The 24,615-nt window shown below is 54.1% G+C and overlaps 7 protein-coding genes across 7 annotated transcripts; 4 read left to right on the forward strand and 3 right to left on the reverse strand.

The window, feature by feature from the left end:
- The first annotated feature begins 1,172 nt into the window (after positions 1-1,172).
- On the forward strand, positions 1,173-3,119 carry P153DRAFT_365021 (S-adenosyl-L-homocysteine hydrolase-like protein). The gene is made up of 2 exons (XM_033667732.1): positions 1,173-1,601; positions 1,650-3,119. Exons 1-2 carry the CDS (start codon positions 1,430-1,432, stop codon positions 2,825-2,827), a joined length of 1,350 nt encoding a protein of 449 aa, XP_033525819.1. The 5' UTR covers positions 1,173-1,429; the 3' UTR covers positions 2,828-3,119.
- Positions 3,120-5,290: 2,171 nt separating this feature from the next.
- On the reverse strand, positions 5,291-6,425 carry P153DRAFT_286185 (uncharacterized protein; the record flags this gene model as incomplete). The annotated part of the gene is made up of 3 exons (XM_033663451.1): positions 5,291-5,579; positions 5,635-6,252; positions 6,307-6,425. 3 exons carry the CDS (start codon positions 6,423-6,425, stop codon positions 5,291-5,293), a joined length of 1,026 nt encoding a protein of 341 aa, XP_033525820.1.
- Positions 6,426-7,436: 1,011 nt separating this feature from the next.
- Positions 7,437-9,797, reverse strand: P153DRAFT_286683 (P-loop containing nucleoside triphosphate hydrolase protein; the record flags this gene model as incomplete). The annotated part of the gene is made up of 2 exons (XM_033663484.1): positions 7,437-8,822; positions 9,003-9,797. The coding sequence occupies 2 exons, from the start codon at positions 9,795-9,797 to the stop codon at positions 7,437-7,439; spliced, it is 2,181 nt and encodes a 726-aa protein (XP_033525821.1).
- Positions 9,798-11,457: 1,660 nt separating this feature from the next.
- On the forward strand, positions 11,458-15,430 carry P153DRAFT_195481 (uncharacterized protein). The gene is made up of 3 exons (XM_033662457.1): positions 11,458-11,697; positions 11,898-13,947; positions 14,002-15,430. The coding sequence occupies exons 1-3, from the start codon at positions 11,680-11,682 to the stop codon at positions 15,282-15,284; spliced, it is 3,351 nt and encodes a 1,116-aa protein (XP_033525822.1). The 5' UTR covers positions 11,458-11,679; the 3' UTR covers positions 15,285-15,430.
- A 1,249-nt stretch (positions 15,431-16,679) lies between these two features.
- Positions 16,680-18,722, forward strand: P153DRAFT_335729 (soluble quino protein glucose dehydrogenase). The gene is made up of 3 exons (XM_033665669.1): positions 16,680-17,154; positions 17,206-17,960; positions 18,015-18,722. The coding sequence occupies exons 1-3, from the start codon at positions 16,852-16,854 to the stop codon at positions 18,454-18,456; spliced, it is 1,500 nt and encodes a 499-aa protein (XP_033525823.1). The 5' UTR covers positions 16,680-16,851; the 3' UTR covers positions 18,457-18,722.
- Positions 18,723-19,003: 281 nt separating this feature from the next.
- P153DRAFT_421501 (uncharacterized protein) lies at positions 19,004-21,417 on the forward strand. Its single transcript, XM_033672319.1, has 5 exons — positions 19,004-19,413; positions 19,466-19,751; positions 19,806-20,395; positions 20,450-20,851; positions 20,908-21,417. The coding sequence occupies exons 1-5, from the start codon at positions 19,360-19,362 to the stop codon at positions 20,992-20,994; spliced, it is 1,419 nt and encodes a 472-aa protein (XP_033525824.1). The 5' UTR covers positions 19,004-19,359; the 3' UTR covers positions 20,995-21,417.
- A 73-nt stretch (positions 21,418-21,490) lies between these two features.
- Positions 21,491-24,183, reverse strand: P153DRAFT_311813 (Endopolyphosphatase). Its single transcript, XM_033664822.1, has 3 exons — positions 23,923-24,183; positions 23,323-23,863; positions 21,491-23,268 (listed from the first exon to the last, which is right to left on the reverse strand). Exons 1-3 carry the CDS (start codon positions 24,074-24,076, stop codon positions 21,711-21,713), a joined length of 2,253 nt encoding a protein of 750 aa, XP_033525825.1. The 5' UTR covers positions 24,077-24,183; the 3' UTR covers positions 21,491-21,710.
- Positions 24,184-24,615: the final 432 nt, after the last annotated feature.

Genomic DNA, 24,615 nt, shown 5'->3' on the forward strand with positions numbered 1-24,615 from the left:
ACACAACCTCGAAAATGCGGAATATTCTTGCGCCCTTGGTCCTCTACCCGCTGCTTGCGCTCGCTGCACCCGATGCGCTGGCCGCCTTCGAACCGGCTCTCGAGCAACTACCGACGACGCTCAACAACCAGACGCTTGCCGGAGATGGCGTCCTTGAACTCCTCAAGCGCCAGGGCGCCGCCTGCGCGACAAACTACTTCGCCTGCAACAACCTGAACGCAGCAGGCCTGTGCTGTCCACGAACCGCAATCTGCTCGGCCGACAGCAACAACGTCGTGGCATGCTGTCCGCAAGGCGCAGCCTGCACAGGCACACTCGGCCCCACAAGCGGCACTGCCGGTGTCATCATTGCAACAACAACGTCAACCTCGACGGTGCCCTTCAACGCCGCAACAACCACGGCCTTTGTGCAGCAGACCAACGCGGCATCAGGCTCCACAGTACAGAACCCATTCTACCCCTTCCCCATCATCGCCACGACTTACTCATCCGCAGCTGCCTGCTCTTCCGCTTATTCAAGCTGTCAAAGAGATGCTGCGAGTTGTACGACTGCTCTAGCGAACGGGCTGCAGGGCGTGACGGTAAGTGCGCCGAATGGCGGCGCGACCATGACGGCAATTGCGAGTCTAGGGCTTCAGAGCGCTGCGTCCATCTGTAGTAGTCTGAGCTTGCAGGCCTGCTCCCAGTTGACAGTCGAGGCTTGCCAGGCGTTTGGAGGCGCGAGTGGAAATGCGGCGGCAAGGCCAGGCTGTGGGGGGTACTTGGTGGGTGCGGCGGGGGTTGCCGTCGGCGTTGCGGGTCAGTTATTGGCATGAAGAAGCGGTGGGTGTCTTTTCTCTGTGGATAGTTTTGGTTTGGTTCTGGTGCGATGGCATGTGCTTTGGCAACTTGGTCTTCACACGGGTTTTTGCATATCATGGAGTTTTATGGTTTTGAGCGGTAGAGAGTAGCAGCGATGGTTATGGGCTTGACGAAGGCAATGTCTTATGCTGGAAATGTCATGTCTCCGCGATAGTGCCGTGTTCTTGCCGAAGTCGTGACGTGCTGGAGTTGCTCGAGAGGAGCTCAGCTGAGCGTTCAATTGCGTGTGTAGATTGCAACGGCTCTCCCCAGTCTACTGTATGAGACGGTCCCACTCCATCTCAAGTGAGACGTTAGCACCTCCATCAGACCACTTACAAACAATCACCCATGTAGCCAAGAAAGCATCACTATCGTTATCCTCGAGCTAGTGAGTCGTGAAAAGCCTTCAGGGCCAATTGCAGCTGCAGCCGACGTGTGCGAAGGCGGCATATGGCGGCAGAACCCTTGCCCCGCCAATTCCTCTAGGTACTTTACTGATCTTTTTCGCCGTTTTCCCCATTCCCTTCTCCTCTCATCCATTCTCTCTCCTCCCTCACATCTCTCCCATCCCACATTTACCGCCAACATGTCTGCTCCCGCCCACAAGTTCAAGGTCGCTGACATCAGCCTCGCGGCCTTTGGTCGTCGCGAGATTGAGCTCGCTGAGAACGAGATGCCTGGTCTTATGGCCACGCGTGAGAAGTACGCCCAGGACCAGCCATTGAAGGGCGCCCGCATTGCCGGATGTCTGCATATGAGTGCGTATGCCACGTCCGCCACGAGAAACCCCCACTGACGCAGAGCAGCCATCCAGACCGCCGTCCTCATCGAGACGCTCACATCGCTCGGTGCTGAGCTCACATGGACCTCGTGCAACATCTTCTCCACCCAGGACCACGCTGCTGCCGCCATTGCCGCCGCCGGCGTCCCCGTCTTCGCCTGGAAGGGCGAGACCGAGGAGGAGTACGAGTGGTGCCTCGAGCAGCAGCTTACCGCCTTCAAGGACGGCAAGAGTCTGAACTTGATCCTCGACGACGGTGGTGACCTTACCGCCCTTGTCCACAAGAAGTACCCCGAGATGCTTAAGGACTGCTTCGGTGTCTCTGAGGAGACCACCACTGGCGTGCACCACCTCTACCGCATGCTCAAGGGCAAGGGTCTGCTCGTCCCCGCCATCAACGTCAACGACTCCGTCACAAAGTCCAAGTTCGACAACCTTTACGGCTGCCGTGAGTCGCTCGTCGACGGTATCAAGCGTGCCACCGATGTCATGATTGCTGGCAAGGTCGCTGTTGTTGCTGGTTTCGGTGATGTCGGCAAGGGCTGCGCCCAGGCTCTCCACAGCATGGGTGCCCGTGTCATCGTCACTGAGATCGACCCCATCAACGCTCTTCAGGCCGCCGTCTCCGGCTTCCAGGTCACCACCATGGAGGAGGCTGCTTCCCAGGGTCAGATCTTCGTTACCACCACTGGTTGCCGTGACATTCTCACTGGCGAGCACTTCGAGAAGATGCCCAACGACGCCATCGTCTGCAACATCGGTCACTTCGATATCGAAATCGACGTTGCATGGGTCAAGAAGAACGCCAAGTCGGTCACCAACATCAAGCCCCAGGTCGACCGCTTCCTCATGAAGAACGGCCGCCACATCATCATCCTCGCCGAGGGTCGTCTCGTCAACTTGGGATGCGCCACTGGTCACTCCTCTTTCGTCATGTCCTGCTCTTTCACCAACCAGGTTCTTGCCCAGATCATGCTGTACAAGGCCTCCGATGAGGAGTTCGGCAACAAGTACATCGAGTTCGGCAAGACCGGTAAGCTCGACGTCGGTGTCTACGTTCTGCCCAAGATCCTCGACGAGCAGGTCGCTCTTCTCCACCTTGACCACGTCAACGCCAAGCTCTCCAAGCTCTCTGATGTCCAGGCTGAGTACCTCGGTCTGCCCATTGAGGGTCCTTTCAAGAGCGACATGTACCGTTACTAGATTTCTTTTTTTTATTATAAATTCTGGGTTTGGGAAGCTTCAACACGACGTTATGAACTGGGATGATACCACTTCGAAAAGTTATTTGTCCTTCAACGGCATAGCATTGAAAGAGTCAGGGACTCAACGGGGTTTGGTCGTTCAAAAGGCGTTGGGCTGCTCATCATCTTCTTGACCCTTCAACCATGGTCATAGAGGTGATACCATTCATGTAAGGGAGAATATGGAGGATAAGACGTTGTGTCTCTACACGCAGCGCGGCATATAGTAATGGCTCACACCTATTGGGGAGCTGATGAATGAATAGTCAAAGCGGGTACAAAGACCTGCTCTGACATCCGAGACAATACTGGTACCATGCACTATGCTCATTGATGCGTCTAGCTTCTATTGTGATGATGATTCCTACATTTTACGGTTGCTGCAAGCCCCTTTAAATCCGTCGTTCCTCAGCATATGCTTCTTCCCGCACTATCGATATTGTAGGCATCCATGTCTTCCAAACTCCACTTACTCAATGCATAGCCCTCGTGTACCCTCGTCTTCATCCTCACCCGCCATGCATGCATGCCGAGCTCGCCTTCCCGATCCATATCCACTTCTATTCCCATGTCTATCTCCATATCCAGAACACAACATAACACAACACAACACAACCCCCAGACCATGCCCTCATCCTGTCGTGAAAGAGGAGTGCATCTATTCACCTAGACTCACTCGCTCGCCCGTCACACCACACATCCAACAACAAGCACGCCGCTCCACTTTAACGCCAATCCCGCCCGCTTATATCGGTATCAGACGGTAATGTATCGTACCACATACCCTCGCCCCACCTCATCTTCGCCGTATGTAAACACGACAGTAAAACAGTAAACAAACCAGATAAAATACTTCTGAGACATAGACCCCACTTGCATGCATGCCCCACGTCTCCAGTATCCGGCGTACAATCGATCGGATCAATCGATACTGAAGAGCTGGCTTGGCGGGACGCGGATTTACTCGCCTTACGTGCGTGTGTTGTATATCGAGTATGGTGGACTCGGACCGGGAAGGGGGAAGGCGGGATGGGTTGTAGTGTGCGTTTCAAGGCACACCGTCTGGTCAGGTCAGGTCATGTTATATCATGTTATGTTATGTTAAGTCTATATCACCATGCTGTTATAAACGCCCCTCATGAATCAGCCACTATATCAAAACAACCCGTACTATACCATTTCATACCATACCAACCCGTACCACACACCCACAGCACGCCACCGATAACAACCGCCAACAACAACATCAACACAGTCTCCACACTACCCCAGCCCCAGCCCCAGCCGCAGAAAACCTCCGTACAACGTCGTCGTCCTGCACTGCACTGCGTTACAGCGACGGATCAAGGTGCGTGAGGCGATGTGCATGGCCGTGTTTCAAGAATGCATGGCGTTACTCCATCTCTATTCATTGCTATGCATAGATATAGGCGTAAACGGGCCGATGCTTGTACACACACATGCATGCATGGATGTAATGTATGGAAGTAATGCATATGTCGAGCGGGAAGGAGCTGTATGCGTGTGTAATGCTGTGTGTAGTCTGGTGGGGATTCTTCGGATGGGCTTGTTTGCGTTTGTTGGTGTGTTTGTGCGGGTGTAATGGGATGTACGGGGGTTATGGTACTTTGGGGGGGATTGTTGTGTTGTGTGTAGTAGATGGATGGATGGATGGATGGATGGATGGATGGAGGGATGGAGGGATGGTGATGGGATTGGCGAAGTTGGAAGGGTGTTGTACTATTTACTACGCGTGATTATGATAGCGACGTTTGAGGGATATGGAAATGGATATGGCGGATGTGTTGGTGCTGTTCTTCTTCTTCTTCTTCTTCTTCTTCTTCTTCTTCTTCTTCTTCTTCTTCTTCTTCTTCTGCTGCTCAGAACGGTGGTGTGGTAGATGTGATGGGATGAAACAAAAGTCGAAGAAACGGAGGAAAAAAAAGAGATATTGATTGCAGTAAAGACAACGAAGTGAAGAATTGGATTAGACAAACAACACTCGAGACAAGACAAGACATGCCACCCACTGACGATATCACAAGCACACGGTAAAGGCTCAAGGAAAATGATATTACAATTTAACCGCAGCCCTAGACATTGCTATGACTATACAAAAGCATACACCCTTTTTATTTAATTAGACAGAATGTATGACCCTATGCCCAACGCTTGCTATGGATGACTGACATTTGTATGGTGTCTGTAACAATAGACAAATGCAGAGAGGTATCAAAGTGAAGAGAGAAAAAAACAAATCCGCTCAAGGAAATCCACCCCTCGGGAACAAAACAACTCACAAGCCGACCGATAGAGGTGAGAGTGTGAGTTTAAACAATAGGCATAGCCCATGGGAATACATTGGAACGCCTTAACGCAGGCCAATGACACTCTGTGGTTGCGGTTAGTGAAAAAAATCGAATCATCGATCGAGAACTCTTACCATTTCGAGCGTCCATACTCTCCTAATCCACACCTTGAGCTTGCCCTCGACACCCTTGACGTTGTCGAGCTCAACACCCTCCCACCAGCATCGGCGAGCTGGCTTCCTCCAGAAGAGAAGCAGCTTCTGTGCCATTCCGACAGCGTTGCTGTTAGCAAGGTCGTTACCCTTGATGTCGGTGCGTAGGCGTGCAAGAGCGATGCTGCAGATGACTGCTTTGTTTGGCTCTCCAGAGCGGTGGCCCCAGTGGTCGTTGTGGTTGAAGCCACTAGATATCAACAGTTAGCACGTATTGCACATGGAGAGGAGGGAAATATCCGTACCCCGCAGTCAGCATCTCAATGAGGTGCTGTTCTGTGGTTCCTGGCTCCTCGCTTTTCCTGAGACCTGAGAAGATACCGCCCTGTCCGAGCAATGCCTCTCCTGCAGCCCGCTTGACATCGAGCATCTCTGGCTGGGTGATGTCGCGGTAGGGTGGGATGACATAGAAGTCGAGATCCTCACGCAGAACGATGATGCCAGCACGGTCCTGCAGCATGTCCCTGGCGGAACCTGGGGTGGGTTCAATGGGCACCGCTTCAGCAGCGTGGTCGGGGGCGGCAGTCGGCGAGGGAGGCGACGCGGGGATGGTCTGGGCTACATTTCGGAAAAAGTCCAGCATGTAGTGCAGGGATGTCGGATCGTACTGTGAAGGATAGAGATTGTCAGATAAGTATAATGCGGGGTTGGAGAGGTGGTACACAATCTTGGCAACTGGGCCTAGGGGTGGACTGGTGGGAGGGGAAGGAGAATCGGGGGTACCAACGTCGACTGGGTATACATCTCCATCGTGGTAGGAGTTCATGTGGCCGTCTGGAAGCAGGCCATTGGGGAAGAGCGAGAGCAGAACAAACTCGGGCAGAGTCAGCAGCTCGTCGCGTGACAGGGTGAAGCGGGTTCCTCTGCAGTCACAGTCAGCACTCGCTCGTCACGTCGCACCGCGCGCAGCTGCTCACCTGAGCTCGAGGGTGATGTTCTCGTCGGTGCCCGAAGCACCCAGTGTGTTGATCGGTGGTCCCCCACTCGACTGCGACACCTGGGTGATGATGCTCGCGGGGCCTCCTGCAGACGCCATGACGAAGTTGAATGACTCGAGGGGGCTGGATCCTTCGCTGTAGGGCGGGGGCGGCTCTGCGTCGTCGAGGTCCTTGCTGGAGCCGTCTTTGGTGTCGCGCGGGAGGGCGGCTTTGGTGGCAGCAGCAGCGGCAGCCGAAGACTCAGACGCGGTAAAGGGGGGCGCGGCAGCAAAGGCGGGCGGAGACGGGTGCTCGGCGTTGGCGCAGGCCTTGTTGCGTGCCTCGACGGAGTTCTCGGGCGAGAAGTAGAGCGACGAGAAGGGCGGCGGGTAGGGCGATTCGCCGGTCGTCAGCACGGTGTCGCTGGTGGGCGCCGTGACGGTGTAGAGCGGACGGGACGTGTCGCGGGCGCTGCTGGTGTCGGTGGTGGTGTCGCGGTCGCCGGGGCTCGGAGGCAAAGGAGTGACTACGGACAAGCCGTTTGTGCTGGGAGTCTGCGTGCGCGACAAGGTGCCGGTGTGTGGTGTGTATTGGACGGCCTGAAGGGGGCACGGCGCTAATAGCCGCTATCACTCAGTCGCGTGCTCGGGTCGATCACGGGCGGGCAAGATGCATTCGCGACGGCCAGCAAGGGGGAGGGACGCGTTGTTTGCTGCTTGTGCGGTAAGATTGGAGTGTGATGTTGGCGCGGGTGAAGTGACAAGTGGACCGCCCGGGGCGGCTGTCGTTTAGGCATAGCGCCCCTTCCTGCCCTGAAATGGGAAGGAACGCTCATCACAACATCACAGTGCGCATCATGGAATCAACAACATGGCCGTTGGCACACAGCGATCCAAAACACCAGACATAGCCCAGCCGCAGTTGGAGATGGCCAAGATTGGCGATTTTTTACTTGCAGCTCGTGCGTGCGTCTAGAACGAGCGACTTAGCCGTGTGTCATGCCGTGCTTGGAACCACGAGACGCGGTGCACCCCAGCGCGAAAGACTTTTGACAACCCGTGTTGACGTTGTTGTGACTGCCCACGGCTCACCACATATGTAGAACGGGTACCAGGTCCATGTCCCGCCGCTTAGTGCTTTCGTACCACACCAGCCTCATTGGCCTGCGCTGTGATCCTTCGCTTGTAGTCCTTTACCGTTCCGTCAAAGTGCTCAATTGTGCCGTCGTCGCAAACCCACAAGCTTGTGCATACGTTCTGCAGCATCGTGACGTCGTGACTGACCATGAGCACACCACCCTGGAACTTGTTCAGCGCATCTGACAGCGCGTCCATGGCTTCAATATCCAAGTGATTGGAAGGTTCGTCCAAAACGAGAATGTGCGGGTTCGTCAATGCTAGACACGCAAAGGCGACACGCGATTTTTGACCTCCAGATAGCAGCTCCATCTTCTGCAGACCCGTCATGCCTGTGATACCGAACGCGCCCAGGTGACGGCGGTAGTCTTCGTCCGCCCGCCCGTGGTAGTTCTTGGACATAAAGCCTACGGCACTGTCGTTGAGGTCCAACGCATCGACGTGGTGTTGCGCAAAGAAGCCTACCCTCAGTCGAGGATTTTGTGAGATCAACCCGGAAGTAGGCTGCAATGCGCCAATGAGTAGCTTCAAAGCTGTCGTCTTACCCGCACCGTTCGGGCCTACGATACCGATACGAGAGTCGAGTTGCACGTCAAGATCGACATTCCTGAGCAATATGTTGTCCGGACTATAGCCAAATGTGACGCCGCTCATCTGGATAATGGGAGGCGACATCTTCTCCACTTCAGGGAACTTGAAGTGAACAGTGTACTCCGCTTCTGGTGCTTGCAAGATTGGCATGCGCTCCAACTTCTTGATCCTGGATTGGGCCTCAGACGACTTGGCGGCATTGTATCGGAACTTGTCAATGAACGCTTGCAAATGTGCGCGCTCGCCCATTTGCTTCTCATATTCACGCGCCAACGTCTTTCGACGTTCCTCTTTGGTAGCATAGAACGAGTCGAAGTTGCCACCCTTGTAGTAGTCGAGACGTTCAGAGTGCTGATGAATAATGTCCGTTGCAACTTCGTTCAAGAAGGCTCTGTCGTGAGACACGACAAGAACGGTACTGGGATAGTCCTGGAGGTAGTTCGACAAGAAAGTGATAGATGGGACGTCCAACATGTTGGAAGGTTCATCGAGCAGCAACAAGTCCGGTTCGCAGAAAAGAGCTCGCGCCAGGGCCAATCTCATCCTCCAACCTCCAGAGAACGTCTTTGTGGCATACTGCTGGCGCTCCGTCGAGAAACCTAGACCAGCCAAGATGCTAGCTGCTCTAGGTTCTGCTTTGTCGGATTCCATTTCGGCGAGCTTAGAATGGATGTCACTCAGTGTCGTGTCGAGACCCTCACGCTGTGTGTCCAGTCTTGCAGCATCTGTCGATGTATCCGCCATAGTGGCACGCTCAGCTTCAAGCTCGTTCAGCTCCTTGCCAATTTTCTAAAAACTGTTAGATGGAGCTAGGTACTTCTTCTACGACCACATACCTCTTGTTCTCTCAGCAGGTGCTTTCGCCACACGTCAGCATCTAGAACAGCCTGCAGAGCAGAAGTATCGTCTCCAGTGATCTGAGACACAATTAGTGAACAAGACATCAGGGCTTCAGGACCATGAACTTACTTCCTGCTCCACGTGGAGAATCGAAATGTGCGTGGGAATCGAAACCTCACGACGAGCAAGAGCTCGAAGCAAAGTGGATTTACCGATACCGTTCTGACCTACCAGACCATACCTTCGTCCATAAGCTAGAGTCAACGAACTGTCTGTGAGAATACGCAGGCCAGGTATAGAGATATCGAAGCTATCAATTTTGATGTCTTTACTCTTCGATGTAGAATCAGAGCCGACCTGCAGTGGGTTGACGGCCATGTAGAACTCCTCATAACTCTGTGCCTCAGAAGACTCATTGAGGAGCCTAGAAGCCTCATATTCGACGTTCTTGAACTCTTTGCGATCCTGTTTGGCACGCAACTTACGCTCGGCTTTCTCCAGCTTCTTGCGGTCAACCCTGGATTCAACCTTGCGTGTGTTGGCACTTTCAAGGTCAACGGCGGCACCTGCTAGGCCGAGGGTAGAAGACATGTTCCTCTGCGAGCCCACATGGACCGCCTGGTCAAGCCTCTTGGCCGAGGGAGCCAGCTGCCGTCGGTCGCCATCGTTTGCATTTGCAGCGCTGAGGCTCGAGGTGAACTGCTTAACAAGGTTCTGAATGGACTTCTCGTTCTGATCCGAGAGATCTCCAGATGCAGAGAGCAATAGCGCACTCACGGCCGCAGCAGCCTCCTCGAGCGGAGAGGGGGCATTGGGATCCGAGTCAGACGAGAACGAACTGGCAGCATGGGTCAAGTACCCCACCGAATACTCTGATAGGATAGGGTCGATATGAGGGATTCGGCTTCTGATCTCAGTCTCCATGGTCCTGGCTGGTGCGGGAATACGGGGAGATGGCTTGTCCTACAGCGTTTGATATTGCCTAAGTGGTGGCGTGGCGTTGAGGGGATCGGCGAGGGCTGAACACGTAATGACGCCACACCGTCTCGCAGATATCTCTGGTATACCGGTGATGGTGGGGCGGTTGAATGTTTCAGATCACTACCGGGGTGTCACGGCAGCAGGTCGTCCAGCGCGCAAAGCAATAATTTGTCGAAGCGGTCGAGTGTGGAGTGGCGCTCTTTTCTCAGAGGAACGAGCGAACGGAACGCTGCAGACCCAATCAGCGCGGGGCACTCGCTTAGCTATCAAACAGACTTGGGCGGTCTTTGCATAAGAGAGGCTGTCTGCACAACACGCCTCCTGCACAGTGTATGATCTTACTCTGGGGTGCCCGGCAACGCGCATTTCCTGCCGTCCTTGTTACGAATGTTTGCCAAGCAAGCATCACTGACCGCACATTAACCGAATCCAGATAAACCGCGCACGCCAATACGCCCTCTGTTGAAAAGGTCTGGTGCCTGCTTGCCGTGGCCGTTCCCCAGAGTGATGGACACGGCGCCTCCACAGATTAACACGTCCGATGCTAACCTTCGTATCGCATCTGACGGCCCAGTATACGAGTTGACGACGTTTGTGGGCCAGGAACAAGACGTTTTGAAGCTTGGCTACGGCGCACACACGATGTGACACGGCAAAGCGTTACGACCACATGCATATCAATCGCATCACTCTGGAGGATCTCCAAGGCGAAAACTCGCTGGCATGGACTTCCGGTCCCGTCTCTCCCCTACCCTTGTTGAGATCTCGGGGCTGAAGTGCGAGCAGTTTCGGTGTCCAGGATTCGACGCAGTAGCTTTCCTGTTCCTGTAATTGGTGAAATGATATGCCGACACATACACCCTTGAGGTTTCGTGCACCGATGACCTGATTGCTACATCACTTCTTCGGTTGATTATCTTTCCGATCAACATGTATACGAAGACAACTGACGTGCAGTAACGCGGTGTGTTGACAGAAGCCCCATGGCAATACGTGCTAAAGTTCGTCTTGCATCCATGGCCGACGGGCTACGATATCGTACATGAACCGGTTACTACGTACTGCACGCCGGGATCATCACTCCAGCAAACAATCTCCACTCGCTTGCAGGGAACCCGCGACCTTGTTCCAGACGAGTGTTCACGAATCACCGCTCTGCGTTACAATGAACCGGGATGGTATCATGGTAGAACTATTTTAGGCGCGTCAGTAGCGAGAGGTCCTGTTCTGCGCATTGTCCCTGATTTGTGTTGATTGTTACTAGCCGCTATCCTCGACATAGAGTCGCGCAACGTGGTGGTACCCGTCACCGCAGCTGGCTCCTATCTGGAGTGTTGATGCGCGGAAGTGTATGCAAAGCCAGCCCAGAGCATGTTGTATGCAGACAAATAGCATCTTGAAGGCAGTAGCGAGCGATGACGGAACTGAGCGAAGGTGAGGTCTGTGCCGACTTCGTGTCATGTTTCGGACGTGCCGCCGTCAGCCCAATTCATCGGCAAAGTCCAGCCTAGCCTCGAAGTGGACTGGGGAGTCCTGTATGTAGGTAGATCCCAGAAGCAACAAGCAGCGGATTTCTTGAGACCTCCGTCCGCCTCTCCCTTGAAGTTCCGTTCTTCTGCTCCAGCCCGCTGTGGATGCTTTTGCCGTCCTTCAACGCATTGCTCCGGGATGCAGCACGATTTCCAGACATCTGATTGAGCCCCTCTAATCTCACGCCGTCTATCCGTCGCGCAGCTCGCTCGTGGTTTCGTGCCATAATGCTCACGGCATCTCCACAGGTGCCTCGTCGAGTGAGCCCTCTCTGGCGGTTTGGTCTCCAACGAGAATGAAAACTGTTCCAACGGTAATTACACTGCTTTTCTCTGTTTGCGAGTCTTCAGACCGCATTGACTTCTGTCCATGCCCATCCGGGTTGTTTTGATATGTCTTGACGCTGTCGCTGCTCCTGTTTCTCACAATTGCGACGGCCTGCCTGTCGCATACTACTACACTTCACACGTTTGTCACAATGGGTGCCATGACTGACGCATTCTTTCCATACAGCTCTGTGCCACTGCCACTGTTGTTGGTGCATCCGCCGTCGGCCTTGGTATAGGACGAACTCCCCTGGACGTCTCCCACACGAACTCGAATCCGAACAAGAAAAAGGCCGCTCCGGCAAGACACTCAGGTTTTAGATCGATGCCTACCGCCGTACAGACCCTCACGACGACGACGACGGACACTACGACGGCGCCCTCCTTCGGTGCCCCTATCTCGGTCGCTCCCAGCTCGCGCATGTCGGTCGCGACTCGCCACAGTCAGGATGGACGCCCACAACGACGAATTGCGAGGAGAATGACATACGACGATGTAACGCTTCCGCCGAGTAGCGCAAATGGTTATGCGCCCAACGACCTTGTTGATGTTCCGTCGCGAAGAACCTCGTGGATGAAGCGCTTCTCGGCCATCTCGAACTCGCAACATTCAAGCCGAAACACCAGCCCTGCGCCGCCGCTGACGCCCTCCGTAACGTGCTCCAATGGCTCAATGGCGTTCTCGCGTGACGGCTCGACTGTACCCGTGGTTGGCAGGCGCACACCTTCCCTAATGGCGCCAAATAAGCTTGTAAAACGATCCTCGTCGGTGCGCACGTCTCATGAAGCGCCTGTGCAAAGTTCTGGACTCCGACCATCGTTTCGCCGCCCTGCCACCAGCCATGCGAGGTCCATAACGTTGCAAAATCAGACGGCCATGCTGGAAATGACAGCTGAAGCCCCATCCGTGGACGAGCTGCCTACTGCGTCAAGCACAGACAGCGAAGTCGAATACGCACACTTCTTCACAGCAAGAGTCGCGAAAGGGAGGACACTGGCCAAGAGAAGCGGGTTTTCGGCGGGTGCAAAAAGCTTCCGGCGAATATTTGCAGACGAAAAGCACAAGCCTGTGTTGGTGCTTGCGCGTTCCGTGTCGTCGGGTGCAGTGGATATGGACGAGTCGATGAGTGAAGACGGTGAAAGCACGTTCTTTGCGAGCAGGCCAGACACCCCGCTTAGCATGGGGACCAACATGGTCACAACCATGGCCGAGCCGTCAAGCCGTATCGAGAGCCTCCCCGCAGCAGACATTTCCTACGATGCAGCCGTGCGACCCAGGCGCTCCTTCTCTGTGACCGACATCCTCTACTCTGTCACCAACGCCAAGAAGCAGCGCACGGCAGCGAGGCTCTCGCGCCAGGCGACGCAGCGCGCCCGCTCTGCTCCTCTCGTGCTCACCATGGGCAGACGGCGGCGCAACAGCACCTCGAACGCAGAGCACGCAGGACCCAGCGACTTGTCGACGGGCCTGATGCTCGTTGGCGCGCGGCGGGAGATTGCGACATCCTCCGGCATCGCCGATGCACGGTTCGCGCGCAGCAATGGCGGACCCCTTAGGTTTGGAGCCTCTACGTCGTCGCCGCATCCCGTCCCTGACAACAGTGGTTTGGCGTGCGCGCCTCAGCTGACGGGCAGCGAACCGGCCGTCTTCTCAACCAATCAGACGCCGCCCTCGCCTACTCTGGTCGCGGGATCGGCGGTCCACCCATCGCGCTTCTCGATGGCGCCGTCTGAGCAAGCATCGACATTGGTCGACTCGTCAGATAACGACCTGAGGGCTCTGGGTTCCTGCGACGAAGACGACGCCGACTACCAGAGCGAGACCGTCTATGATTCGATCCGAACGGGCGGCGCAACTCGAAGTACCTCCGGCGCAACCAGAAGCACTTCGGGTGGCGCACGAGGGCCTCGTATTGAAACCATATTTGACGAGTCACCCCCTTCCAAGGCCAAGGCCGCCGCCCTGCGAGACCTCCTGCCTCCAGGCGCATGCGGGGGCTATGAGACGAATGGTGCTTCCGGCCAGCAAAGTATCAGCGAGGAGGAAGACAGCATCTCGACGCCGGTGCGAACAATACGACCCGAGCGCTCATCACAAGACACTCCCAGCGCGCCGCACACACACGGCGTACCCCTATTTCCCAAGCTCATTCCATCGTCACCCCCAGACATGCCAAAGCCGCTCTCGCTTGGCACGCTGGAATGGGACTCGAGGGCGGGAGACGATGACAACAGCAGTAGGTGGTCCCTCGAGGAGGACAATGAAGACCCTTGGATTGATCTCCCACCAGCTAGCCACCTTGTCACACCAGTGTCACCACAGCCACAACTCGCCCGCTCGCTAGCGTCTGGCACAAGTCCAAAGCCTTCCACAATATATCGCCTGGCATCAGACCTCGGCGACAAAGATGCGCGCAGTAGCATATTCGACTGGTCTGAACAGCAACCTGCCGACAAGAACTCGGGCAGCCACACACCGCCACGCCCTCGGACAGTACATGGAAAGAAAGATGCAAATCGCAGAGCCAGTCGGTCGGCCAGCCGGCGAGTGCCCAGTGGCCTGCACGCTCGCAGCCAGAGTGTGCCTGTTGTCCCAGACGTAGCTGGCAAACGTAGTGCAGTCGTCACAAACAAATTCGGCACATGGGGTGTGGGAAGCAAGGGTGTGACTGAGGACTGGAACGATGATTTTGACTTTTCCGATCTACACGAGGATCCTGTCCCGGAGAGTTTGAGTGGCTCCCAAAGGATCGACAGCGGCACAGTCATGGTCGTACCAAAGAGTATCCAAGAGCAACAGAACAATGTCCTAGCAAACATTGGCCTATTACGAGAATGGGGCCTGCTCATCGAAGAGCTCAAGGAACACAGAATACGTGCTGTTGCGCTTGCTATTGTCGAGGGTCCGCTTGCTGGGATGTGGGAGGAGGTGGACGCCATGATAGATCTCGCAGACCAAGAGGCTGGCCACGAAGATGTTTCTCGTTTGTCGCCCCCTTCCTCCGTTGGATTCGAGGACGATCCTTTCGAGGACGGGCCTGGCACCAGCCCCAGTCTTACCCGGGCGCTGCGCAAGTCACGATCGCCGAATATGGATTTTGGCAGGAACTCCCCATCCGTACGTCCTAGAAGGTCGATTCTGCCATCGGATCACGACATATTTAGTCCGCAGCCCTCCCCAATACCTCCAAAACCCAGATACAACGTACCTGCGACACCACCCGATCACAAACCTATCATAACACGGCCTCGCAAGGATTCGGAAGCCAAAGCCCGCTCAGTCATTGAGGCGTTACAACAACGCAAAAGCGTTTACGACCCACTCGGAGATGCACCGCCTACTCCGTCGTCGAAGAAAGTCCCCTTCGATACTGCGACTCTACGACGCATCGTTCCGTACGTCGCTACACTGACATACAAAGTCAAAGATGCGATCAGGGATGCGGAAGGACTATATTCTAGTCCAAGTACAAGTCCCATGCATGAAAACCCACCATTCAGCAACCTCTTCCACCGGGATGCAGACGTTGCTGCGGATGTCGCGGCGCAGTTGAAATTAATGACGGTGATGTAGCATGAGGGCCATCACGATGCTATGGCACGATCACGACCATATTGGTTTAATATGCCCACCAACCATCCGATCATACAGAACAGTGTGAATCCAACCGGTTTGCGATATCAGGAAGAGTTGGGCGGCAAACCAAAAGATTTCTTCTGGATATCTCTCATTTGGATTACAGCGTTTTAGCGTCGATTGAACATCCATTCCGGCTTTCATGCCTTGTATAACTTCTCCTACGGCCAGAGCAGCCGGTGAATTGCATTTGGAGCGATTTTGCGTTTCTCATGTTTCACTTTGCATATGTTGCAGCGGAAAAGAAGAGGTTCGCAAGCGACGAAGCAACACGTCAACATACACAAGCGTTTCCATTCACGCGCAGGGCAGCGGTGCAACGAGGAGTCTGAGACTTGTTTTATAATTTCTGGGCATACAATATCCCCTTGTCTAGGACCACTCCAGTGTGGTCCCTGGAAGAGACAAGACCGCAGAGCACGTTGGCATCATGTACAAAAGTGGGAATAGCGGGCTTCTTTTCGGTTCCTCTTCCTGTTCTTTTTTTTTCTCTCTTGGATACTCATGGATGCCTCAGAATCAGCATTGATACTTGACGGCCGGCGAATTACCGAATACACAAGCTTACAATATGACTTAATAAAAGTGCTATCAATTCATTCTGAACGTTATGGTGCGACAATGATTAGTGTTCCAGATAGTCATTTTGACATGGGTTATCTTGTGGCTTAACTTGCCGAGATTCCACGTCAGGTCCTAGTGTTCGGGATGGACTGAGATGAGAAGTCTGTTCCGTACGTCGAGTAATGCTCGGTGTCTCTGCGGTTCTTCGCTTAAGGCCTGTTGTTATTCAATTTAGTTATCTACACTACTTATGCATCTACTAATGCGCGCTTTTTACCACGTTGTTCGTTGGATAGACACGCGTATGCTGCATAAGTTTTGCCCGCGAACTAACGCCCAGTACCAGAATCACCAGCTCCATGTGGACGCGGATATGTTCGCTCGTATTGGGCCCACCCTCGGATCCCGAGGCTATGGCAGATCGACGAGAACTGAGGCTTGCAGCTTAGGTACATAAACGACGTGCATATACCGGTTTTGTGCAGTGCCTCTAGCTCGATGTTGACTCACGGATATCAAGGGCTTCGCATGATACCGGTGCTCAACAGTTAGTTGTTCCAGCACCAGGAACATGCGGAATAATTGCAATTCCATTAGTCTCGGCTCACCGTTCACAGCACCTTCCGTACTCGTCAAATGAGGCTTAGAGTCGAGGGTGAAGCGAATACGATGACGTGTCTTGGAAAGCGCGAGGCCAAGAGGTGCAACTGCGACTACGAGATAAGGTCCGGTTAACAGAAGCAATTGCCACTTTGAGGGGTAAAAAGTGTGTGAAGCGCGCGCTTCAGCAGTAGTAGGAGTGTTTGCAACTCGAGACACGACTTCACTCTTGTAATACCCTCGTGAAGACCCAAATCGCATCGACTCAAATCTATCGGTTATCGGTATTTGTACCTGCATAGCTGTACCCCGCTCATCTCCACCCTTGCCTCACGTCATCATGGCTTTGAGGCGCGTAACTGCGTTGTCTATCGTTCTTCTTGCCGTCCAAGCTCAGACTACGTCCTCTGCATCTGCGTGTTCAACAATTGCCGCACTGCATGCCGCTCCTTCGGTGGCTCCGGGCTTTCGCGTACAAGTTGTGGCTAATGGGCTGACTAGGCCGAGAGGCATCCAATTCGATGCTGCAGGAGGGTTGTTGGTCGTGGAGCAGGCGGTAGGAATTACAAGGCTGAGGCTGGCCGGAGAGGGGGCTTGCGTGCGGGTCGAGGGACAGGGGGTCAGGGTGGTTAGTGACGGGTCTGTGAGTATACTGATCTTCAGGTCTTGGATCACCAGTGCTGAACGATAATAGCTGAACCACGGCATTGCTCTCTCTCGGGATGGGCGCACGCTCTACGGCTCTTCTGCGACTGACGTTTACGCCTGGAACTATGATGCTTCGCAAGGCAGCACTACATCTTCTTCTCGAGTTGTTATCGGAGATTTGGGCGACGACGGCGGCCATGAGACGCGTACTTTGCTCATTACCCAGAACGTCCCAGATATGTTACTCGTGAGCCGTGGTAGCCTCGGAAACATTGATCCGTCCGCTTTGAACGTATCTACGGGGATCTCGACGATCAAAGCGTTCAACATGGCCAATGCAACAGGCTCTGAGTACTCATACATCGACGATGGACTGCTGCTCGGTTGGGGATTGAGGAACTCGGTGGGCGTTGCCGAAGATCCGGCTTCAGGCGCCATCTACTCTGTCGAGAACAGCGTTGACAACTTCGCGAGAAATGGCGAGAATGTCCACCAGAACAATCCTGGTGAGGAGATGAACTACCACGGATTCCTGAACGGGACCGCTACTGAACAACAAGGCGGGAATTATGGCTACCCTAGTTGCTTTGCGGCTTGGGACGTTGACGAGATCCCGAACAATAATGGCATACAGACTGGCTCGCAGGTTGCAATTGGCAATCAGACTGATACTGTGAACGACAATCTATGCCAGAACGACCGAGTAGCCCCAAGACTGACATTCGCCGCTCATATGGCTCCCCTTGATTTGAAGTTCAACACCGAAGGCACTGCGGCTTGGGTGGCATTCCACGGTTCTTGGTAACTACATCATCTCTCTTGTGTTGAGCACTTTGTCGCTAATCTTATTCGTAGGAACCGCGACGAGCCCATAGGCTACAAACTCAGCCTTGTTCAGTTTGACGGTAACGGCTCACCCATCGCTTCGTCTGACAGCCAGACTGCAGCCATCGACATTGTAGCAAACCCAGACATGTCCGCGTGTCCCGGTAGTTGTTTCCGACCTGTAGGACTTGCATGGGACAGCCAAGGTAGGCTTTTCATGAGCAGCGATTCGACTGGCGAGATCTATGTCGTGACTAGGGATGATGGTAGTGGTGTGAACGATGTGAGTGAAGGCCCAGTGGTCGTGGCACCAAGCGGGACACCAAGCGGGCGGCCGACCGCCTCACCAAGTGCGACGACGACGAGTGGTGCGTCGCAGCCTACTGGTAGTGCTCAGAGTAAGGCGGGCATGAATGAGGCAAGTTATTGGCTTTTGGGCGCGGGGTTCGTTGGTGCGCTACAGATGGTCTGAGAACATCAAACAAGTGCTGTGGTATCGGGCTGGAACGTTTGAACTCGTGGCCAAAATCCTATGACATGAGTCCTGTAGGTATATCTGGAGTTTCTCAAAAATGACAAGCGTTGACTGTAACTCCTGTCTATCTCTGTTTTGTTTCGTGATTTCTTCTCGAGTTCTGCATTTCTCTAACTTCTTCATAATGACAATGTAGTCTTTGGGGAGAAGAGGGGTTTAAGGAGCAAAGAGCACGGAGAGCCAATCAACCTCATCGCTCCTTCTTCTTTTTGGACTTGGAAAGTAGTGAGTCGATTATCCGTACTTGGATAGGTAGGCGTCACCGTCTGGAAGTGGTGCCTAGCAACCACATCGCACCAGAAGTCCTCGCAGTGTCATCAGCGCCGCCCTTCCTTTGCTACAGCTTCTGCCGTTGGAGAACGCCCCGCAAGGCACTTGCAAACGCATTTGTCGACAAACCACGTCGTTTGTAAGCGTGTGTTGGCCATCTTGCCCATTCGTAAGTCATCGGGCAAGCAAGCAGGAGCGTTTGTTTCTCAGTCTCGTAGTGTTCCATTGGTGCCATTAGCATCTCAACAATAACGACGAGTCTGTGTCTACTTGGCTTGGTCTGGGAGTTTCGACGTGGTGGTCAAGAAGAGAGGCGGTGCCGGACGCACACTCACCTTCTGTTAGCATCGAGGTTCTACTCGTCAGCTGCTTTCACCATTGATCAGACAGCGAGTCATATTTCCCTCACCAGAAGTTGACAGTCTCCACCTCTCTATCACCTGGGAGAACGTTAAGTACCGCGACCTCTCTCTTTCGTCAACGCTTCTAGCCGTACTCGACCGCTCAGCACTATCGACCGACCAGCCACATATTTTGGACGATACATGCTCTTTCCCCGGCCAACACGCAATGCCTCTCTACCAGCCCTCATCCACGACGGCGTTCAACACACTTCCCATCGAGGCAAGTCCTCTATCCAAGACCTGAGTGGCGCTCATCTAATCCTCTTCAACAGCTTAACAAGGTCATCGCCCACGAACTAGATACCGACAAGGATATTGCTACCTTCCGTTTGATCTGTAGAAGCACGAACGATGCGATCGACGCTGACAAGTACTCTTTCTGGCGTGCAAGGTTTCGGGAGAAGTATGCTGCCAAGGAGGGCATGTCTAACAAGGAGATGAAGAGAACATACCAACTTCGCTGCAAGCAGCTTCGTCGAGGTATTGTGTACGACTTCTTTCGTGGTCACAAGAAGCGGGAGGTGGATGTTTTGGAAGTTCTGAAAGACCTCATCCTTGGTAAGTCTGTCGGCTGCCATCTGATTCAACTCACACGGAACTGACATGTTGCAGAGTCCTTTCAGGGCGGATCCCAACTTGACGAGTATGGCCGTCCGTACTGCAAGAACCAAACTCATCTTTTGAACTTCACCCTCAACTCTAAGATGCTTCTGAGCGACCGCCGCGCGCCTCCGCCAGCCAGAGGCGAGAAGGACACTGTGAACCAGACGTTGGGGGCTGTGAAGCTAATGTGCTCTCACTTTCTATTCCAACTTGAGGGAACGAAGCACGGCGTCTTCGCAGTTGAAGAGTCGCAGCGAGCCGTCTACATGCCGACTAACACCGCTCCGATTTACAGTGGCCCCGAACTCAAAGACGTGAATATGGATTGGATACTGCACTGCTTGAACTTCTTCCGTCACCATATGATGGACGAAGAGGTAGTAACGCTATTTTCTGCAATGGAAGAGCTGTCGGTAACGCAGAAGCCGTCAGTATGGCGAGAGCCTTTACGGCAGGGCGTCCAGCCGTTGTGTAGACACTGGAAGGGGACTTACTCTTTTCTTGACCCCCTGGAGATTGAAAGGCTTCGAAAGGTTCCTGCTGACAAGGTCGGCGATGAGTATTTCTCCGACAAGAATGTGGACGAGGGACAGATTCAGGTAAAAGATTGTTTCTTCTCCCATTGGTAGACCTCGTTCGCTAACGATATCTAGTCACTGACCATCGAATTCAACGAAGGCGGCAAGTTACGATGGCCACCAATCTTCGAAGATCGCTTACAGTCACTACGAGACTTGGGAGGACCGCCCATCAAGACGCAGGGTAGAAGCAAACCGAAATCAACTCCAGACGATGCCAAGTCAAAGAACCTCCAGTTCATAGGTAGTGGCTCTGATCTGGCCGACGACTTCTACGCCATTGGCTGGCTCAATGCCCTCCCTGACCAAGGAGGAATCCCCGGCTGGCAACGCATCACGTTCATGAAGCATTTCACGGATGACTTGGATCAAGTGGCGCAGGACAATCTTTGGGCCTACGAGGGCGTGGTGTTGCCTGGGGGCCGCATCATCTTGGGGCGGTGGTGGTTCGCTTCAGGGCGCAATGTCGATTTTGATGTAAGCGCTTGTCATGGATTTACGTGTGGGTGGGTTCGGGAACTAACACGTTGTAGAGAGATTACAATGGGCCTTTTATCTTCTGGGCTGTCGACTCCGAGCCTGAATTCAATGACGGTGGCGATGGCGATGGCGATGAGTGACGGCAGATGGAGCCGTGGTATTCATATCCATACCTACAGCTGGTGTGCACACATCGTACTCGTCTCCTTCGTCTCCCGACCCTTCGTCAGGTCACACATAACTTGGAAGTTCGCCTTTCGTCGAGGTCCAATTCGATCACTCGAACCCGGAACCTCCCCATCATATCAGCACGGCCTGTGGAATTTTCGTACCAGTATACCATATTCTCAGATCTTTTTACATAGCCCGGAGCTTTTGCGACTTTTGCGACGGCATATATTTTCTGGGGGAAAAGTCTTTTGGAGGCGTAGGAATTGGGTTGGGTTCTAGCGTGCGTTTGCCTGGATTTTATCATATCTTGCATGATCATCTTTTTGGAGGCTGGTTTTGCACTGGACTGAACTGGGGGATATGGACGTAGGACAATACCAGGAGCATTGGACATTTTGCAAGTTCGAGTTGTGATGCTTGGAGTCACCGTGTTGAATGTGAGTGTGAATGTGAATGTGGATGTGTGTGGATAATGTATGAGTATATTCGACCCACCAACCCACTCCTCTATGCTCCTTGAAAACGCCATGAGAAAAAGAATATATGCTAGACTTCGACATGCCCATGATGCAACGCTAACCCAACCAATGTATAAACCAAACCAAGAAAAATACGGAAAACGTCCAGCGAAAAAGCGAGGAGAGGGTATCTATCTATGCCCCCTTTCCAACACTGCGAGCGAGCATCAAAGCTCCATAACCTCTTCTTCTTCCTCTTGTTCTTCCGTATCTAGCCCATGCCCATTCTCATACGACTGCATCTCCGCCCTCCCGGCCCTCCCAAAAACCTCCTTAATCTCGCGCGGATCCATAGTGCCCACAAACGCACGCCTCACAAACGTAAACCACTCCTTGGAATCCGCATGTTTATGTTTATGCTTATGTTTCTTCCCGCCGTCTACTTCCACCTCCCCCATCCCCTCATTCATTTCCGCCGCCGCCCCACTCCCAATCCGCCGCGCATACTCGACCCAGCGCCTGACAGTCAGATCCGGGAACCCTCTTCGCTTAGTATCGTATTCGATTTCATACTTGAAGGGATTAGGGTGAGGTTCCGGACGAGGCTGTTTACCCTGATGTTTCCCGTGTTTCCCCTCTTTCCAGCGGGTATTTTCTATCTTGCCCCCAGAGCTGAGGGCGAGGCCGAAGATGGTGTGTGGGGCTCGGGCGTTTGGCGATTCATTTGCATCGATATCCGTATTTTGTTTCGGATCGAGGAAGTCGTTGTTAATGTGCGTTAGGTTTGCAAAGTACTGCGTGTAGCGCGTCCAGGTAAGGGATTGGGGGGAGTAAGCGGGGCCTGGCGGGGATGCGGGGGAGGGAGGGGCGGGGAGTTTGAATTTGTATTTCCGGGGGCCTTTGTGGGGGGTGTGTTTCTTTTTGTTTTTCTGGGTCTGGATGGCGGATATGTCGCGCTTGTAGGCTGCGTCGTGGTCGAAGGCGTGGTCTGTGAGTGGGGACTGTGTGGATGGTTTGTCGAGCGGGGATTGTGTGGTATTGTTGAGGAGGGGGGATAGACGGATGTGCTCGAGGCCTGTGATGTTGTATTCGATGATGCGCAGCGTGGGGAAGTAGTTTGGTACGACGCTGGGTGCGACGAGTGTCGAGCTGTAGCGTTCTGCGTATCGGCCTCCGATCTTTTCGAGGTACTTTTGCTTGTCGCTCTGTCCTGGTTTTCTCCTGTTTGACAGGTCGGAAACCTTGGAGACCAGCCACTCCCAAATCGACAGCTCGTCGTCGTCGTCGTCGTCAAAGGTTCTTCTTCCTGAGCGTGACTTCTTATCCGACTTAGCAGGCGGCGAGGGAAGCTGAGCCCACGCCTCTCTCAGACCAAGCAGGTAATCCGACGCCGAAGCCACCGTGAGCTCGCCATCTTCAAGTAAGCCAATCTCGCTGTGAATTCCCTCCTGGCTGGGGCTGTTTGCCATCCTGCCATTCTCGGTGTCCTTGTCGATGTGCTCGAAATCTTGCAGCATGAAGTGGTCGATGTTCATGTGTCCGTAGAGCGAGCCGACGATGACATCGCGGTACTGCCGCTGCCACAGCGTGTACTTTTGCCAGCACGTCTCGTCCCAGCTGCTCTTGCTACCGACGCGCGCGGGCGGCACGTGGCCCATCAGGATAGCCTTCATACCGCGGTCGCGCATGATCTGGAGCTGGATGCGCAGCCACTCCATGTGTTCGTAGCCGGGTTCGCGCTTGTTCGCGCAGCCATCTGTGGCCGAGTTGGAGGTGAAGAAGTAACTGTCATGTGTCAGTTGGTGCTTTTCTGGCGATTGTCGTACTGGTACTACTCACAGCGTGTTCAAGCTGACGACAGCCAACTTCCCTGGAATCACCTCAACCGAGAACCAGCCTCCCTGCTGGAACTGATGCCTCTGCTCCTCAGGAATAAAGTTCCGCCAGATGTCGAGGTATTTCTTCGTCCACTTGCTCGGCCCCTGAAGCATGATATTGTGTGGCATAATGTCGTTGTTGCCAAACGTGGGCACCACAGGAATAGCAAAGCCATCCGTCCGCCCACTATCGTGATCCTTCTGCCCAAAGACTTCGGCGAATTTGGACACGAGGAACTCATTCTGCTGTATGACTTGTTTCTGCGTTCTGGGAAGCGCCTCGTCGTTGTCGTGTCGCGCCGAGTCGCCCGTCCAGACCACAAAGTCGACATCATCCTTGACATGGTCGTTTATCCACTTGAACGTCTCGTTGATGAGGGAAAAAGGCGAGTCGCAGCCCGACGTCTCCGCGCCATAGAGTCCTGCAGGGCCCCGTTGGCGGTGGCACGTTGCTTCTGCCGTGGTGCTCGAGTATGTTTTGTAGAAGGGGTCCGGGTGGAAATCTGCAGCGTCTCAGCTCACCGCGCCTTACCACGCCCCAACATCACCGTCCGTCACTCACCCGTAATATGCAAAAACCGGCCTGTCAGTCGTCGTCGTCCAGCAGCGTCACTGTTCCCAGCCTCGCGGTTGAGATCTGCACTGGGCGGGGCTGCGCTCGAGGGAGTGCCCCAAAGAAGCAGCCCGCATATCAGCGCGTCTCGCGGATGCAGCATGGCGGGAAGCTGCAGCAGAGCAAAGAAGACGACAAAGTTCACATCAGTGGGAGTCGCGACTATGATATCTCAAGCCGCTTAGCACCCTGATGGGCAAAGCCCTTTCCTTAGCAAGGCGCATCAAAATTGCTAAGTTGAGGCACGAGCCCGCCCGAGCCCTTGTCATTGGACGTCATTCTACATGTCTACTGACCACGCACCGTCACTCTCCACCCGCACGCCCACCGTCACAACCTCCGCCTCACCGCAACCGCCTCCACCCGCGTGACCTGTCCGTGCCGTATCCTCGTATGCACCAAGTCACCATGCATCTCTTCACGTCAGAAGGGTTTAGAGTTAATATCATTTGCATGCCACTTGCGTCTAGCAGCCTCTCTCGCATGACACCCAGTCTCCTACACAGTATTCATATTTTTAGTCTTGAAAAAGGATACAGAGCTGCAGTATTCTCATGCCATGCCGTGCCCTACCGTACTGTATATGCTTTCTCAACACTCCAGCTTACTATGCTTGATGCCGCAGCAAGCGCCGCCCTTTGT

This window comes from Dothidotthia symphoricarpi, assembly GCF_010015815.1.
Source record: "Dothidotthia symphoricarpi CBS 119687 unplaced genomic scaffold P153scaffold_6, whole genome shotgun sequence".
NCBI lineage: Eukaryota > Fungi > Ascomycota > Dothideomycetes > Pleosporales > Dothidotthiaceae > Dothidotthia > Dothidotthia symphoricarpi.